Source organism: Osmia bicornis, chromosome 1 (genome assembly GCF_907164935.1).
Source record: "Osmia bicornis bicornis chromosome 1, iOsmBic2.1, whole genome shotgun sequence".
Taxonomy (NCBI): Eukaryota; Metazoa; Arthropoda; class Insecta; order Hymenoptera; family Megachilidae; genus Osmia; species Osmia bicornis.
Genome location: NC_060216.1, coordinates 12,018,846 through 12,036,802, shown reverse-complemented (window position 1 = coordinate 12,036,802; position 17,957 = coordinate 12,018,846). Strand labels below are relative to the sequence as shown.

The following is a 17,957-nucleotide window of genomic DNA, read 5'->3' as shown; positions in this document are numbered from 1 at the left end:
GACACGAAAAGAGAAGAACAGGATTTTTGTTCCTAATGATCGCTACCCACCGAGAGAAAGTCGCTTTTTCTAGCTCGCGTATAAAATCCGTGCAACGACGAAATACGTTTCGCGCGTTTTCTAAAGAAAAAAAAAAAAGAAAAAATACCACCGACGTGAATCGCGCGAAAGCGTCCGTTTCGATGAACGATCCGCGGAATATTGTTCCACGGAATAATGGTACGACCTTAATTGCTCGATATTAAGACAATAAATAATGGGCCTCTGTCTTGTTTCTCGAGCGTCTTCGAACGCCTACAATGAATCGAAAGAGTATCGGTGCATCCTGTTTCCTTGTAATCATACCATTTGAAAGATACATCACGGTGCAGTGTCATTAATCAATATTACGTTCACAGAAACAAAATTATATTGTGCATTAGAATAAGGTAAAGGTACCTTAGTTATTGCGCTCCAAAGCAAACTTTAATCACAATAATGATTAACTTGTATCAGAAAGAAAAAATGTAAACCCGTCCTGCTAGAAATTCTAATCAAACAGTGAACTAAAAGGAAAAGTTTATAGTAATTCATCATTTCCATTAATTAACACAGAAACTCGTGCCACTTTCCACATATTTTCTAACGTTAGCAAAATAGGAAGAACGCGACGAATTTGAAGAGATGCCTCGAATCGAAGCCAAATCTATTTCTACCCCTGGTCGTTACTGCCAAATGGTATCCATAAACGAGAAATAGAAATGACGTCGCGATATCGTCTCGAGGAACAATCGTTGTTTTTTTCTACAGATCGCTCTGGTGATAATTACCACAGGTGAGGCGCACCTGTCTGGTAGATCATGACCAGGCGTTTAACAATCCATCTCCAGCGGTGAGATATTTATTGCATTACGCTTATTAGGACGAAACGCATAAATGTCAAACGGTCTCGTGGCTATTTTCACCGTTCGCATCCATAGCCAGACGCGTCTCTTAAGCATCGAAATCCCGCGGTGAAAGCGTGATCATAAATACCAGTCCCTTTTACTTTTTCCGCGCGTGCACGCATAGCGTTTCGATTAAGATGTTTGCTCAACGCCCAAGGGGAAACGTGCAATTATAATTTACGACGGTTACCTGACTTCTGGACGAACATATTTTCACCGTTACACCAATTTTTCAATCGCCGATCGTGCTATACAGATATCTTGTAAGTTTCATAATGAAGTGACTCACCTGTAACAGAAAGAAAAGAAACATGAAATTAAAATTTATACGAAAAAACTTAAAATAGATTCTGTTTCTTACTCGGTGTTATTGGTCAGTGAATGCTTGAACAACGACAAAGATTGGGAAAAAACCTAGGAAGGAGAACGCTATCGCGTGTGTTTTACATCAAACAAGAAACGATCTCCTGCCTAGCATTTCTTTCTAACGTTCGCCAATCGTAACGGAATCGTCGAATCGTGACGAAAAAGGAGGTGCACGCGTCGCATCCCGTGTTTGCTGATAATACCCTGGCAAATCGGCCGACCGAATCCTCCCCCGGAGGGGAAATTTAATTAAATCGTTTGCGGATACGTGTCAATCGTAAACCGGCCGAGAAAAAACCGCTACGTTTAGAAGGCGGAGCTCTAACTGATCGTTAAAGTACAATTAGCTTTACGAGAAACCGAGACTGCATCTCGGGTTCCGACCTTTGGAAATATATTTGAAAAAGTGATTTTAATGTTTGTGAAATACAAGTTTTGGTCCGAGTCAAAAATGACCCTGTCTATTCGAGACTTGAAACATACCAAAATGACATTTTATTATATCTTCTGTGGCAAATATAATTCACTTAAAACACTGTAAAACGCGCGCGATTCAAAAGTAGCGCCTTATTTAAACCTGATCTCTCATTAGAAGTTCTGAAGCAAAACGGTACCCCTTGGATAACGAGTAGTGCCGCGTACCTAACGATAATAGATACGTCAGTGTTCTACCGTACCGATAGTCGAGAAAAGTACAGAACTGTAGAAGTTCACGAGTCGTTAGTTTAGAGGCGTAATTCACTAGCCGACTGCAGCGTCACGGATGTTGGCGGAAGGCACGTGAACATGGGGAATTATTCAAACACCGTGGCGCGCAGTCACGCCTACCACTCTGTCTGAAAGACGTTTTTAGAGCCACGGTTGTCGGGTGGAATCAAGAAAGTCGAGCCACCCGTATGTATAATTAGAAACACCACATGCTCTGCGGGATTCACGTTCCCTGCCTTCGTTTATCCTATTTCTTCCCTGGTCTAACGAGACACCTCGATTCACCATGCTTTTGTTTACCTCCCAAGGAACAACGACCAAACGATTGCTCGTGGACCATTTTTAAATAATGTATTCTTGTACGATTGTTAAGGTGAAAAATTAGTTTCGAAAAGTCTATTTTTGCCCGGTGATAAAGCAACAGAGTCGCGAAAATCTTAATCGCGATGCTTTTGAATTCTAAACGATGCTGGAGAGTGAAGAGAGAATGGAATTCCTAACACGCCGCGTCGCTCCATTTACTGTTCTATGATTAAATCTGTTAACTCTGCTATTACGTCCACAGAGCGACCCGGTTGTGGATTTAGTCGCTGACGTTCCTCTACCAATCTACGAAAGCACATAAACGTAGACCAGTAATGGTTTAACATACGCAATTATCACCAAAAAGAAGTAAAAGTGAAGCTGAAATGCAACATCGTACCAGTCTCCAATTATCATCCTTATACTTAAAGTGACCACATTATCGCCATTAAAGTACCATATAAACAGAAAGGATCGTGAATTAAAGAAAAAAAGAGCAATAAGGAAGTGTACATAATTGAAAGTTACCATCGAAGAGAGTACATTAAGACGAGATAAAAAAAAAGGGAAGTCATTTCGCGAGGCAAAGAGCCATCAAGAGAAACCTTTCGATCAGATAAATACGCAAAGTGGCTATCGAAAAACAGTTTCTCCGTGGCTGTTACCTAACATCGACATAGACATCGCGGAGAACCATGCGAATTCTAATGTCTCCGTGGAGTTAGTGGGTCCAATTACGAGCCACTGTCCCGCAATCGCCTCACAATGGATGCAAATGCGCGGACGAGAAGAAAGACGGACAAAGAGAGAAAGGGTATGAAGTACAAGTGCAACGGTGGTAATTAACGATTATAAAAGGTCCTCAATAACCGACCACCAACGAGACGAAACGATCTAGACACGAACTGACCTTTTTCTTGCTTCACTTTCGAAAATATTCGCGGACCATGGAGCAAACGTTTGCTTATTGTCGCGATTCTTGTCTTAGCGTGAAGATTTACGCGCGCGATTAAAACATCTCCCCTTTCTGCTACGAATACCTATATGAGAAACACCGGCGTACACGATCCAGCACGATCGCTATTTTAATTAGGCAGAACATTAACGAAGACTGCATCGTACATGGCTGGTTAAAAGGCGTGAAAAATTAAAAGCCTGCTTGTTTTATCATTCGGTTAAAAAGGATGCGAGATTAATGCTATTTGTTCGGATACGCTGTTTACAGGGCCTCATCTGCTTTCCTAATGATTATTACCCAGAAACGTGACTGCAATGCGGGCTGCAATAACCCCTCGTTCCAGGGGTCAGCTAATTAACCATAATCTCTTCGCCTGTGATGCCGATTATACAAATCGGACAGCACGCTGAGTGCATTCGGTAGTTTCGTGTCGAAGATTCCTGCGTTTTGCATAATTTAACCATAGATCTCTACCCGCTGCCGTCGTTTAAAGAAGCATCATCGAACACGAGTTAACGCTTGGTTATGCTAAGTTAAGTCAAATTAAGTACGATACATCAATTTTCTTTCCCTGTTACATCTCAGGTAACGCTATTATCTAGCGTTGCTCCGTATTTCCACGGTTGTTCGAACAGGACAGTCGGGTCTCTTACATCATAGTGGCGGTTCGGGGGACAGATTGCGACAGATTGCGCTAGAGGAAGGAAGCGATCAAAATGCTAGGGTGGCAACCTTACTCATTAGCGGTCTAATTACAAACCGGTCGAGACTTCTCCGTTAACCGCGTAGTCAGGCTTGCGACAGGACCTTTCCTCTGGCCAACGTGCGTAAGACTTATCCATGGGAACGCGTGAAGACGGATAAACCATACAACTTTCTAGCCGTTCCTAGCGTTTCACTGGCTCGTTATACAACCGCGACAGGGGTCACTGTTAACTAGAAAGAATACAGTTTCGCAAAATGTTTGCTAGCAAAACTATTACACGAGAACTCGAATCGAGGGAACATTGTGACAATCGACTCTTCGAGTACTTGGTCTACCAGCGACCTCGATCTCTCTCGCGTTGTCACGACGATATAATTGTTATTACGTGTCCGTGAACGAGTACGATACATCGCGGCAGACATCGTGGCGCTTGTGAACTCGTTCGATCGATTTATATACCAGGCATCGTTCGTGCTAGATATCGTCTCGCGAACACATTCTGCTCCATTTTCTGTCAGCTACAATTTCGAAACCTTTTCCTCTTTCCTTCCACGTAAACAAAGCTAAAAGCGTTCCTGCCGAAAAGAACGGTTCAAGAGAATTCAATGGATGCGTGCTATTTCGATGATACGGAACAGTGTAACATTTAGAGATATTTTGGAATTGTGTTTGTCGCGCAAAGAGACGCAAATTTTATGCAACTGTTACGAAGGATAAAAATAAAGTTTCTGCAAAATGTTCGATGCGTTCATATTTCTTCCTTTTAACATTCATAGCACCGGTAAGCACTGTCCATGACAGTTGATATGTTAAAAGGGTTAAGACATCGACAATGACCTGTCGACATAACATGTATCGAACATGCGACAACACCTTACGGTGTCCCATGTCGACTCCCTACTTAAATATTGAAATCGTAGAATGTACGCGACGTATACAATGAACGGAACAGTGAACGTATTGTGGGCGGACGCCAGGGAATATCTGTATAGAAACCTTGCATAGTCCGTTTTCAAAGAAACACGTGGGCAACGATATCTGGTACGTGATAAAGATTTCAGCATAGATCAGAGCCAGAGCACGGTAGAACAGTAGCTCGAACAGGTCACGATTCGTGAATGAAATCCTCCTAGGTACTTCGAAAGTACCTGAGAGTTCGGTATTTATTCATAAAGTGACGTTTTTATTCTGACAACTTGATGATCGGACGATCCTTAGCAGGCGTGAAACGCGATCAATTCTGATCGAAGGATATCAGTCGACGAGTGGCGCCATCGTTAGTTGGTTAAAAATAATCGAGTGGTAGGCGAGAAAAAAACGGCATCAACGTCTTCAGACGGCGGACATGACGTCACTGCCGTGCCAAATACTTTTACCGGCTCGTAACGGAAGTCGTTATTTTTACCGCGGCTTATTTTTTGCCACGAGGATTCACGCTGGCACTGCATCGAGTGTGTCAGCAAAGAATCAATGAAGGCCTTCGTACCTTTGCATCAATTTCCGATGTTCCTTTCCTCAGGTACGTTTGGGAATTCGACGCGGGACTATGCAATTTTCGTTCGATAAAATTGCCACGTACGAGAAATGGGAACGGGAAAGTAAAAAATTGAAATTTCTTAGAGAGATAAAAAAAATCATTTTTGTCCAACGATTTCTAGGATAGCTTTTACGATCGTTGCTAGTTAAATGTGATCAATGAGAATGCTTCGAAGAACTTTACGAGTTGAACTCGTGCGAAGGCAGTGCAAGAAACACGAGCGTCTCGAGACTACACCGACTTCAAGGTACGTCTTCATCCAATTACGCTTGATGCAACCGGCCACGTCCGATGTAATTGACCACTGGATACCCAGAAGTGTGTCAATTTAATGTCTCAATGACACGCGTCACATTATTGTGAGCGTACAGTAGCGTGAGTCACTTCAAATTTGCAATGCGACTGATCGATCGGACATCGTCCCTTTGTTTGCAACTTCCCATGACCAGGCGTTTCAAATTAGAATTTATTTAATATGGAAACCTACTTGTCTACCCTTTCTACCCGCAACACCCACTCAACTTTATCTAGACTTCCACATCGTGTTTCGAACGGTACAACAAAGTAGCAAATCAACTAGGTAAATGTAGAGCGACATTCGCTCTAAAGCAAACCCTTGGAACTAAACTAAAACTTTTCATCGACTTATTTTGAAGTGGCAAAAAAGAATTCGGCCATTCATTGAGATTTTCACCCACTAAACACAATGGCGCAAGAATTTTTTCGATAACTCTTACCGTTTGGCCTGTACAAAAGTGACAGAAAGTCTAAATGCTTTAATCCCTTTTTCAAGATTTTCAATCTTATCGTTAGATACGGGTTGGCTAATAATTGAGTAATTTGAATAAACGTGACGTGCCTGTTTTATCGAAAGCACGAGCCCGCAGTATGAATCAACCTTAAGCTAAGAGTGAATGTGCAGACATAGTCAGCCTGATGCAACAGTCATCCGCTGCTTTTCTTTCCGACGCGTCATCAGACAACACACCACCAAAAGTGTCCCAGATGTGCCGGTAAGTTTAAATCCGGCGATGGTTTGTTTTACGGCATCCGGTGTTTTAAAACGATTCCAGCTCAGTTAGTTCCAAGAGGTTCGAACGTTTCCCAGGAAAAGGGGAAGAAAGAAAAAAAAAACAGGGTAACGAGAGGCTGGTTGTAAAGCGTTGTAAAGCGCGTCGCGTGACACCAGTACCTACACTGGCTCGTTGAAATATGCATTACGAGAGAATATTTGAATATCAATGACTGGATGGCGACGAACGGAGAAGAGAAACAAACCGAAGGGCAACTGATCTGAATCAGATCGAACCGATGGAAAGGATTTACTTGTCAATTCGAAATAAGTGAGATCTCGTGTCGACGACGGGAAATTATTCAAAAAGCATTTACATTTCGATTCGTCCTCAGAATGGAGTGAAAATAAACTTTACGATTCTGTACGACCTTGCTGAAATGATTGTAAAGCCAGCTTTGTACTGGAAGGAATTCATGAATGATGAGCTTCGGTTCAGAGCTGCGATTACCATCTGTATAGAGACGCGAAATCTATTTTAGCGTTATGCGTCACGTTTAAACAAAAGCAAGTTAAACCTTTTAACTCGTAACTTTTTCAATGCTAGAGTGCACTAGAATTGCCTATATACTGGTGAAACGCGTTGAAACATAGAACGAAAATTGGAATTTGAAAAATTTGAAAAATGATCAAGAGTAGGAGGATGGAGATACACCGTGTTCGTTGCATCACAAGTGGAATTAAATCGAATAAGCAATTCGGACGATCAATGCGATTAGCTAAACGTTCCCTGTCGTTGCCCGTAGGGCTTCTTTCGCCGCAAGATCGAACACCGAGTCGCATTAACTTTTTAGCTAGGGAATGGCCTTTGTCTTTTTCCATTCTGTGAACGTTCCTCCTGCCGTAGCTCTTCCACGGATCGATAGGACGTCGGTAATTCGCGTTCTTCGAGTTCCACTCGGAGTTCTATTCGCGGATTTATCTGGCTCCTATCTACATCCTAGAGCTCGAACAGAGCATTTAAAATAGCCCACCGCCTTACAGTCGAGCCGCTGTTGTGTCGATCTTATCCTAGATTCACGACTTTGACCAAACGGAACGATAGTAGACCACAAATGTGTACGTGTTGGATGCTTATCACGTATCGCGTTGTTTTGCGAAAAATTTCGATCCATTATCTTCGCTACCTCGGTACGTGACATTTTTTGAAAACATTTAACCACCCGTTGCTTCTTATCTAACTCTGGAAAACTCGAAAGGCAAAGCATTCGTACGTCGGAAGCTGTCGTTGCAATAAAAATGCGCCATGTTTCAAGCGTGATTCACCCAGAATTCGAATAGACACCAAAAACTGGCAGATTAGCTGACCAGCAGCGGATCGTTCAATGATCCTGAGTAAAAGTTCGACGAGGTTACACGAGACCGGAGCGTGCAAGCCGAGAAAAAAAAAAGCGTCGATGAAAAGCCAGCGTGTGCTTCGGTGTGGACGATGCAGTTTGCCGAGCGGAAAGAGGCGTCCAAATTAGCGACGTGCAAAAAGGAAGCGTTACCTCGAACGATGGTGGTGACAGGCCAATCGGAACCATCGAGCCTCTTACAACACCACATGGCGCAGCGATCACTTAACCAACGGAATGATCTGGCCTGTGCGAGTTCGTCTTTGAGCCTTGGCTCAAAATGAAAACGTGGATTATTTAATTTTTTTTTATTTTTCGAAAATGAAACCAGACGTGGTTAGCGTTGTCACGATTCGTGCGTGGAAACACAGAGAGAGAGTCCGGTGGCGGTTCGGTCGAAAGGGGGAGCGCAGTGAACTTGGCGTCGCGACGGAGCACGGCGCCGGCAAATGGCGCCTGTGGTCGATAGACGACAGACGCGGTTCGTTGAGTGGTTGCTTGCTTTTCTCCGTTTCGACGGAGTTTGGATGGAAAACCAGAAGATGGTGTTGTCAGAAGGGTTGCTGGCCCGACCATGCGGCTACCACGAGGACCTTGACGAGAACTCTTATTATCCTTGGTCGGGCCTTCAACGTCATGCATATCGCCATCTTTGTGACGTCAATAAGATCTTGGTGGCCTGGCAGAGCGACAGGGACGATCGATTTTCTTCCTTAGCTTTCAGTTAGCTGCCGCGAATCGTTTCGATCGTGCTGTATATCCCTTAACAATTCTCAACGACTATGTATCTTCGTAATGTTCCATCGATTTCAATGAAGAAAAACGAGATGCGGGTCAAATCCCCAAAGAGTAAACAATTTAGTCCACTGTACCAGTGGACATTAACTCCACGAAATCCTGGATTTAATGGCTGACCGTTAGGGTTTCCAAGTACACCCTTGAGGCTTCGAACGATGGAACGATGATCAATTTCTCTTGGGACCTTCGACCTCGCAACAGAAATATCCGAAAAGAACCATCCTCTTCAGCTTCGATCAGCTATCGAAATTTAATCGTCCACCTTTAGGGAGCGACTGGGTGGGATTACGATTTATAGACGATTCACGAAAGAAACTAAAAACGTTATCCAAGGAACGGCTTTTCGAAGGCGAAAGGTTTCATTCTGCTTTTGTTTGCTATCGGTCACGGCGTTTTCCTTTCGAGACCTAAGTGCTGTGAGTGTTGCGCGCGACAGACATCGAGGATATCGAGAGCCCTGCAAATAGCGTGGCCCCGCGAACGTAAATATCCAACGGCAGACGAAAGAAAGGTAAAGAATAAAAACTAGAGACGCGTAGAAGCCTGGATAGAGAGCAGAGAGGCGCAGCATAAGGGCAGCGAGACACGAAACACCATAAAAGCACGTGGACGCCAGACTGACTGGCTTGGGACAGGCATGAGCCCGAGGTGAACGCACCAGCGTCCTTTTCGAGTCCTTTTATATATTGCATCTAGCCTGTCCTACCCGTGTACCATTACTTTCCATTCCCTCGGTTATCGATTGCGCGGGTTACGAAGGCGACGAGCCTTATTTTTATTGTACTCGAACCTCTTGGCGTGTCCAGAGCCACGATTGCCTCCGTAAAATGCAATCGGCTCCGTAAATCAGCTTCGTTCCCTACGATATTGCACGATAAGCTTCCTTGAGAAAGCTACAAGGTACGCGCAGTTCATATACCTGTATGGATTCAAAACGATACAAGAAGAAAGAACATTGCTTTTGGATGCGATCTTTCTCCTTTTTATCGTTCAGATTTATACAGGCAGGGATAAGATTAGTTGGGTATCATTCAATTGATAAGATCGAAATGCCGCGGCTAATGCGTGGAACAAAATTGCAACACGTTTCAAACAATATTGCTATGGAAACGTGGTTAGAATTCTATTCGTCTCTGGGATAAGCACTTTCAACACTGTTACTAAGATACAGAAAGATTAATATACTCATTGTCAGAGGTAACTTGTGAAACCTTTCGAAAGACGTGGAAAAAGAATTCGGTTCCGATAAACGGGGTTCGTCGATTAATAAATATTCCGCGACAAATAGCAAACAATTCCACGAAAAGTTCAAGGAAAGATAGCAGAAGAAGGTGATCGTCCAACGTAATTGCGTAAGAATTTCAAGGTATAGAAGACGAGGTACGAGATACAACAGGTTTAACACTGAGGCAGAAGCAAGTAGCCGAGCAAGAGAGTGCATCTGTAGCCTTTGGGTCGTGGTACGATGGGATTAAACGGGCAAATTACGGGTTTGCAAAGGCCCAGAAGAAGCCTCGCCCTCGGTGAAAATAAAAGAAAACGAAAGAGACGAGGTATCCCTGTGAATTCCACGAGTATGCGAACGTGGCCCCGGGTGCGCTTAATTTATTGCACCCACCGGGACCCGGGCGTAATTATCACCGCGCCAAAAGTTTCGAACGCGTATCCCTCCTTTTAAAGTCACGAGATTAAATGTCACGATTCAGTGTCACGTGAAAATACGTATCCTAATTTTGCTCGGTCTTGTGCCAAGAAAAGAATGTATAACGCCAATGCCCTCCCTGTGATTCTCGCCTTTTTTATTATCGTAGCATGTCCCAAGGGTGAGGGTGTCGACTGGCGTTCGTGGCGGACGACAACGCCTCGTTCGCACGCGTTGAAAGGAGGTACCGAAGCGAGTATATAAGAACATGATCGTGGGAGAACAGCGAGGTAGCCGGTTCTCCAGCGATGCGTCGATGAGATAATCGAGATACGAGAAATAAATCGACGGCGAAAAGCTCGCTTCTCCTACGGGAACTCAGCCGCGGGAATTCTAGAAATACTTTAACCACGGAACCGGCGGAGAAAAACCGACAGGGGCGACTAATTGAGTTAATAAGGCCTGGCATCAATTACGAAGCTCGTGGTTTCTATTTTCATGGTGTTATTAGAAAAAAAAACTGACGCGAAAAATTGCAATTAAAGTTGCGTGTTTTATGTGAATCTGATATGTAGATAGCTTAAAGAAAAGAGAGGGCAGACCTTCCGGACGGATTCTTGATATCTCCACATAGGGGAGCATGGTGCCAGCAACACCCTCGTGGCCAAGGAAAAAATTTTATTCATCTGATAACACTGAAGGCCATCAAAATTTTCAACACGATCCGGTTGTTCTAGAACACGCTAGAATTCGCCGTTTCGAAAGGCGGTTATTGAAGAAAATTCCGGAAGGATCGTTCACCGGGACTCTAAATATACCGAGCGTGTGCATAGTTCCGTCGTGGAATCTCGACCGTATGAACAAAGTTGAACAGTATCCGCGTGTATGTACACGTTCCTCTTTCTACGATATCTCATGCGAGGAATGAGCCGGTTGTCATGCACGAAAACACGCGGAACTCGCGGAACTCGCGGATAAAGAGTGCACACGTTTGCAGATGGCAGCGTTACAAGAGCCGGTAATATATTCCTGTAGGTAACACACTGCTAATATCTTGTTGGATATTAAGATTGGCGAATCGTACTTGTTTTCGCGTTTCATTGCTTTTAACCTATTAAAAGCATTAACTTTTTTGTTATAATTACGCTTTAATAAGATCTTGTTTCCTTCGGCAGCTTTTTCATCTTTAAGACGCACACGGTGAGTCATCGATCTTGATCGTGTTAAAAGATATCTTCCTCGCACATTACTAAATGAAGAAAAAGAGGAAAATAGACTATCTGGACTTGCAACATGTCTATTCAAAGGAGTAACATCAGGAACAATAAGAGCAGCTCGTCGATGACGAAGACCAAACAAATCATCGGATAAGTCGTTTGACGAGGTAATTATCGTTTGTAAATCGTCATTACTGTTGCACTACGTTATGAAGCAGCTCCCGGGCATACGTTTTTCCGATCCTGATAGTTCGTGTCGCGATAAGCTCGTATCTGAATCATGGTTATTCACCATGATTTATCCCATGTTCTTCGAGATCCCATCTTATTTCGCACCGATAGTGATCTAGTTTAAACTCGTGCCGGTGTATGATCGAGATGATCGATAGATAAACAGCACCGTCGAAAGATCGTTATTACACTGGAGGAAATTTCTGTTTTCTACTCGATAATTAAAGAGAAATTATTTTTTAATATTGACGTTAAAAAAACAATCTCGTCATCGTTCCACCAACTCCTGATATAATTTATATATCACACAATTGTCGACGAGCTACCTAATTTCATTAACCGTTTTTAACTGACGAACAAATAAAATGTAATTATAAAACGTGGAATTTTCTGAATGATTTATCAATTAAAACAGAAATCCAAAATGAAATAATGAAATTTCAATACGAATCACATAAATTACTACACAAATTACACATATTAACGATATAAAGAAAAAATGGCACTTCTAGTGAATATTAAACGCCGAGGATAAAAACGTTAATTGTTCGTTCGGAACTCGTCCATCGTATGGATAATTCAAGATGCAAGCCTCTGAAAGAGCCTCATTACATCATTAACGTAAATGGCCGATTACTTCGAATTGTCGAGGTGAAGAAACGGCCAGAGTTTCTTGCGAGTGCACCTTGAAAGCGTACACGTTTCAGGCCTGCACGGAATTACACTCGAGTCGAAACTTCTCCGTCGACGAGCGAACAGACGAATGTGACCCGTTGAAAAGCAACGCGATTCGTCGGGTGTTGGCTATTTTCGCGACCGGGCTTTCCAGAACCCGACCCGGCAACTGCGTTCCTTTCGACGCTTTCTTCCCAAAAAATTACCCATAAAATACTTCGTCGCGACATTTCAAATGATTTGAATAAAGCTTAAATTAACTCTACAGAGGAAAGCATTCTACAACACTCGCGAGGTAGAACCGATCTATTCCGAGCAACGATGCAACGATCGAAGACCAACGAAGGCCGAAAGCTGATCACCGATAGAAGAGGCAGCTCTCCATTTTGTCGGGACGATTCTTCAGCTCCCCCGTTTGTTCTTTTCCTTCGTTGACTCACGAATTTGCATGAACGAGATTCCTCCCTGCCGCGCCCTGGAAACCGGACGTTTCAAGGTCTCATCGTAGGAAGGGCAAGTTCAAGGCGAGCCACCAAAACGGAAAACCATTTTCGTCAACGAGATAGAGAACGAATTAGAGCTGATTAGAGACAGTTACAGACCATTTATGTCGCGTAAAAGTTAATGACCGCGCATCATCTTTGATTAAGTAGGTATGGAAGAAAAAAGAGAAACTATCTTCACGGTTTTTATAATTTGTTACAATCCTATTCATGGAATCACCCGAGTTTCCAACGTTTCTCGTACGCTCATCAATGGATTCTAACCAGTTCATTATGAAACCCGAGTTATATTTAATCGTTAGACTACGCCCGCGGTAATTGCCAAGCATCCGATGTGTTAGCAAACGTATTAATTGACCTCTTTCATTAAGCGGTATACTTACTATACCATTCTGTACGTGTTGGAATAAAAGGTAATGAACGTTTCTTGCTCGGAAACGATCCAGCTAATAATTAACATACTGTCTCGATTAATCTAATCCTGATTTTACTAATAAAGTCTCTGAAGTGGTTAAAATTGTCGAGGTGGGGACAATAAATACGATGAATTTTTCGCTGGGATATTAACGGTACACAGTCAAAGTGAAAGTTCAAAGACAAACTGAATTATTCGTAATCTCGAGAGTAACTATATAATGGTTGACAGTGATCTAGTGGCTGCCACGTGCAACCGATTTCCATCGCGAAAACATTGTTCACAAAGGAAAGGAAATAAAAAAAACGGAATTTGGTTCGTAATAAATTCGTATGAATGAGTTTGAACATTCGCACGTGTGTACACAAAGTTCGCGAAACGAAAGCTGCGAATAGTTTGCTAAGTTTTCACTGTAAACGAAAGCCAACGGTTCTGTTCATCGATGCGAAAAAGTACGAGAAGCTTTCTCCTGTCTGATACATCGATGCATAGTCTAACGAGCGTTTCATAATCCTTGAATGCTACCAGATATCGTCGATAACCATTTATTATTCGCGCGAGTACCTTTCGAAAAGGTCGAATGCGAATTTCTTAGCGTTGCCCATCGAATCGCGAGTTCCATCGGGCTTCGAAACCGATTCACCGTCGTCCAGGAATGTCAAACGTCGACGATTCACGGTTTTTCCCTTCTTTAAATACCTCCTCTTATATTTAGAAACGTTATTTCGAACGGTTGCAAGCAGGAAAGAAAGTTTCTCGAGGAATTGGACACGGACGTTGAACGCCGTTGAAAAGTGTGCAACCATGAGGCTGGACGAGGGAAAACGGAATGAAAATGATTAGAAACGTCCTTGGAATGGAAGTAACGTTATGTCAGTCACGTAGACTTAAAGAGACTGGTTTATCCAAGAAAGTTACGGTTTCTCGCCATTCCTGGCGTGATTATTTCCGCGCACCTTTCAAAGAATTCGCGCCTCGCTGGCCGAGGATTTTTCCGGGCACGAATATCCTATCGTGCGATACCTCGAGGCGCAACAAACGAGCAGTTGCAGATCGTTTCTCGTGAACCCAATTTCACGACGACGTAATGTATATTTTTCGAGAAGGAAATGGTGTTTTCAGAGTGGAAGAAAAACAAAGCGAAGATTCTTTTCCGAAAATTTGAAAGAGGGAAAAATCATAGGTGAAATACGGTTCCGTCCATCCGGTCCGACGACCTAGACCGAGTGCCGGGACGACGGGTTACGAGAGGCCTTCACCTCGACCTTGAAGAGCACCGACCGTCCTAGCAAAGGTGAACCGGACGGACAGACGAGGAGAGGCTTTACCTGCTTCTGCGAGTCGAACAGACTCGCCACGTAAGTATAATGCACGATTTCCACGCTTATGTAAGATGGAACATTTTATCGTGTACACGTCATCCTCCTAGACAGAGTCTCATCATTGTCTGTTTTACCTTTTGTTCGATGTCTCCGTTCCTTGCGGTGCACCAGTGTGTTACGTGAATGCATATTTGTCATATTTACGTTAGTAATTAGCTCGTTAATAGTAATCATACAAGTGTTGTTTAACGATACTTTTAGATCTTCTACGTTTCGAAATCGTCCATTTCATATGCAAGAACCTTCTAATTACTTGGCTAAACTTTGCTAATCAGCGAGTATCTATCAAGGATTTTCAATCGATTCTCTATCGCACGCTTAATGATCGGTAATTCCCACGGGAGAAATTGCGATACAGTTCTTGAACTTTACGACAACATTCCCCTCGTGTATAAACTCTATCCGCTTGAAACGCTCACGCGATCCCGCTTTGAGGGCAGAGTTTTAATTAGAATTATACGACCTGCGCTACATGCTGTCATAGACAGCCGATGAAAGATTCCAATTAACCGTAATACCCGTCCGGATTCTCTTTAAAGCAATTGCCGGCAATTACATGGTAAGTTACAGTAACGAGTGTAGGTACTTGTTGATAAAGCAACGCCTCGTCGCTGGTTCCTCGCTGTTTTTATAATTTTACTATCAACGTGTTGCTAGTACAAAATATCGCGATTACAAGTTAAAAATAATTTTTTTTTTAAATTTTAAAAGCGATTTCATTATCGTAATTGAAAGTGATAGCAGATGTTGAAGAAATCGTGTGACCAAAGCAAGAAATTTCGTTTGATGTAGAAAAGATTAGAGAAACATGTGTTATCAAGAAAAGTATTAGCTTTCCAGACACACTCGCCCAGCCGGATTCCACATCTTCAGGGTCATCGACAACTTTTACACGATTGCTTCAGCGGCCTTCACCTTCTCGACGTTAACCAGCCACCGAAAACGGACATTTCTGCAAGCTACCTTTCTCCGCTACACCACCTTTTATCTCTTATTCTACATAAACGCGTATTCAGAAGGCACACAACGTTATCAGTGAGTCTACAGAGCCTGATAAAGGCAATTTTCGAAACATACTCCGAACGGACGTGACTTACTACCTGAAAGCCTCGAAAAACAATTACCAACTTTCGTTATCTCAGGAATTTGATCGGACGCGCAATAGCACTTTGACGGTCGCTGTTATATCAGACTCTGATTAATAAAATTATAAAAATCAATGTGTAATACAATATAGCACAGTATTTCTAAGTGTTCCCTTAGTTGATCTAAACACTTCTGATTCAAAGTACTTCGGTACCCACTTTAGTTTTAATTATGAAATTTTTATGAAAATGAATTAATTTTATAAAAAAATATTAACCGAAATACAAAAAATTATTTTTCTCGGTTAACCTGTCATTTAAACGACCCTATAAAACATATCCGTAAACCTGTTAAAATTCACAAATTTTCAAGTCGGTTGCAAACAGAGCGAAGAGCAGACCGTACTCCTGGCACTGATAACTTATCAAGTAACCATATGCCGTTGAAAAGTAGATAGACGATATATTTAGTGAACATAAACAATGATAAATATGAGTCACGATCAGAAATTGGGATTCTTTTAATAATTAATAATAAGAGTTTACGTAAGCTCGAGACGAGATAGTTTTCGCGCCAAGAATGTCCGAGCACGATTATGTCATTGCTATTCCCATTACTGGTGGAATCGCTTGTATAATGAATCGTTAAGTCGGAAACTTTTACAACAACTTTCGCTGGAAGGAAAGTTTTCCAAGAGAACAAGGGGGTCGTCGAGTTTTCACGGAAGATCGTACGAGCCTCGAAGAATCGAGTTATTTTATCACGATCGTGACGTACACGATGCATCGCATCCAATACACGGAAGACCACCCGTAAACCGGACGAACGGGTCGAAAGGGAACTGTGAGAATCTAGATGAGTAATTAAAGTTCGAATCGTTTGCCGACGAATCAAGCTGCTTTTTTTCCTTTTTCTAAACAATACCTACTCGCGATTTAATTTTTAATATCCTTCGTGAGATCGTTCCGTGCGTCAGGACGATAAATCTGAATGATTAACGATCACCGCGCACGTAACGCATCGAATGATCTACAGCGACGCAGAAGAATCGAGGGTGTCGAGGCGCAAGGAACGTGGACAAGAAGGTAACGAGCCAATTTCATCAGCGTTGCGAGCAAACCGATCGCAAGAAAACATCGTACGATCGAGGCAAATTACTCTGACCGTCGCAGAACGTTTTTACTATAGTTAAGTTCTGGAAAATACCTCGATTTTCTTGTTGTTCAGTTTTCCCGCAACGCTGCTAATACTTGGCTCAGCGTTCCGAGTCGTTTGAGGAATTGGAACGCAATTATTATATAACAATGTACAAAGATCACGGTGACTTCCGTTCGATGTTGAGAAGCGATAAAAAAAAGAAGAGAAAAAGATTGCAATAAAACAGAACGCTTATTGATCGTATGATTTATAATAACGAAAAAATCCATAAAGGCAATAAAAGATGAAATAATGTTATCTTTTCGAAGCTTTCGTTTTAAAAGCTGTTAATTTAGATTCTTGGAAATTTCACAGCATTGTTCATGAATGAAAAATGGTGGAGCGATGACGAAGGAACATGCAAAGCGTCAGCTTTGAGAGTAACGGAAGAGGAAATTAGCATAGACCGCTCATTGACATCGAGGTACATAGGTTGAAGGATCGTTCCGATAGCGGAGGCAGTCACACCCAGCTGACTTAAAGTGACGTTAAGTAGGCCTTTGCATTTAACATCGTTGCCCTCGGCGCGACGCGTTGGTCGACCGGATAACTCGCTCGTCGTTCCAGCCGTTCTACAGAGGTTTGTATCTGTCGGGTTTATGTAATCGGGTAATGGAACGTGGGCGAGGTCGTCCATTCTGCCTTTCCTCGCGTCTTTCAGCAAACGACGACCTGGAAGAGTGAGCGAACAGACGACCAACGCCGCCTAATGGATTCGTTCTGGTCGATAACGCGAAAAAGGCCAATGATGAACGAGCTTTGCGAAATCAACTCGTCTGACGCATGCTCTTCTCTCCGCGGACACTGTCTCTTTATGTGCATCATGCAAAAAACAGAGTGCAAAGTTGCAAATGTAGCATGAAAAATTTTAAAATTCTAATTTTCCAGGACAGATGTT

The 17,957-nt window shown here is 42.7% G+C and overlaps 1 protein-coding gene and 1 long non-coding RNA gene across 10 annotated transcripts in view; one reads left to right on the top strand and one right to left on the bottom strand.

The window, feature by feature from the left end:
* LOC114876386 (MAP7 domain-containing protein 1-like) overlaps positions 1-17,957 on the bottom strand; it is a 129,970-nt gene that overhangs the window by 98,097 nt on the left and 13,916 nt on the right. For 2 of the 9 annotated variants that reach the window (XM_029187818.2, XM_029187820.2), the window contains exon 1: positions 1,117-1,150. The exons of the other annotated variants lie outside the window; for them this stretch is intronic. In XM_029187818.2, the coding sequence (XP_029043651.1) occupies positions 1,117-1,135 (19 nt within the window). In that variant the 5' untranslated portion in view covers positions 1,136-1,150. Of the gene's footprint in view, positions 1-1,116; positions 1,151-17,957 lie in introns of those variants that run through there. 9 annotated transcript variants of the gene reach the window in all.
* On the top strand, positions 10,662-13,503 carry LOC114876390. Its single transcript, XR_003789381.2, has 3 exons — positions 10,662-11,384; positions 11,529-11,737; positions 12,745-13,503. It is a non-coding gene; the product is annotated as an uncharacterized LOC114876390 (long non-coding RNA).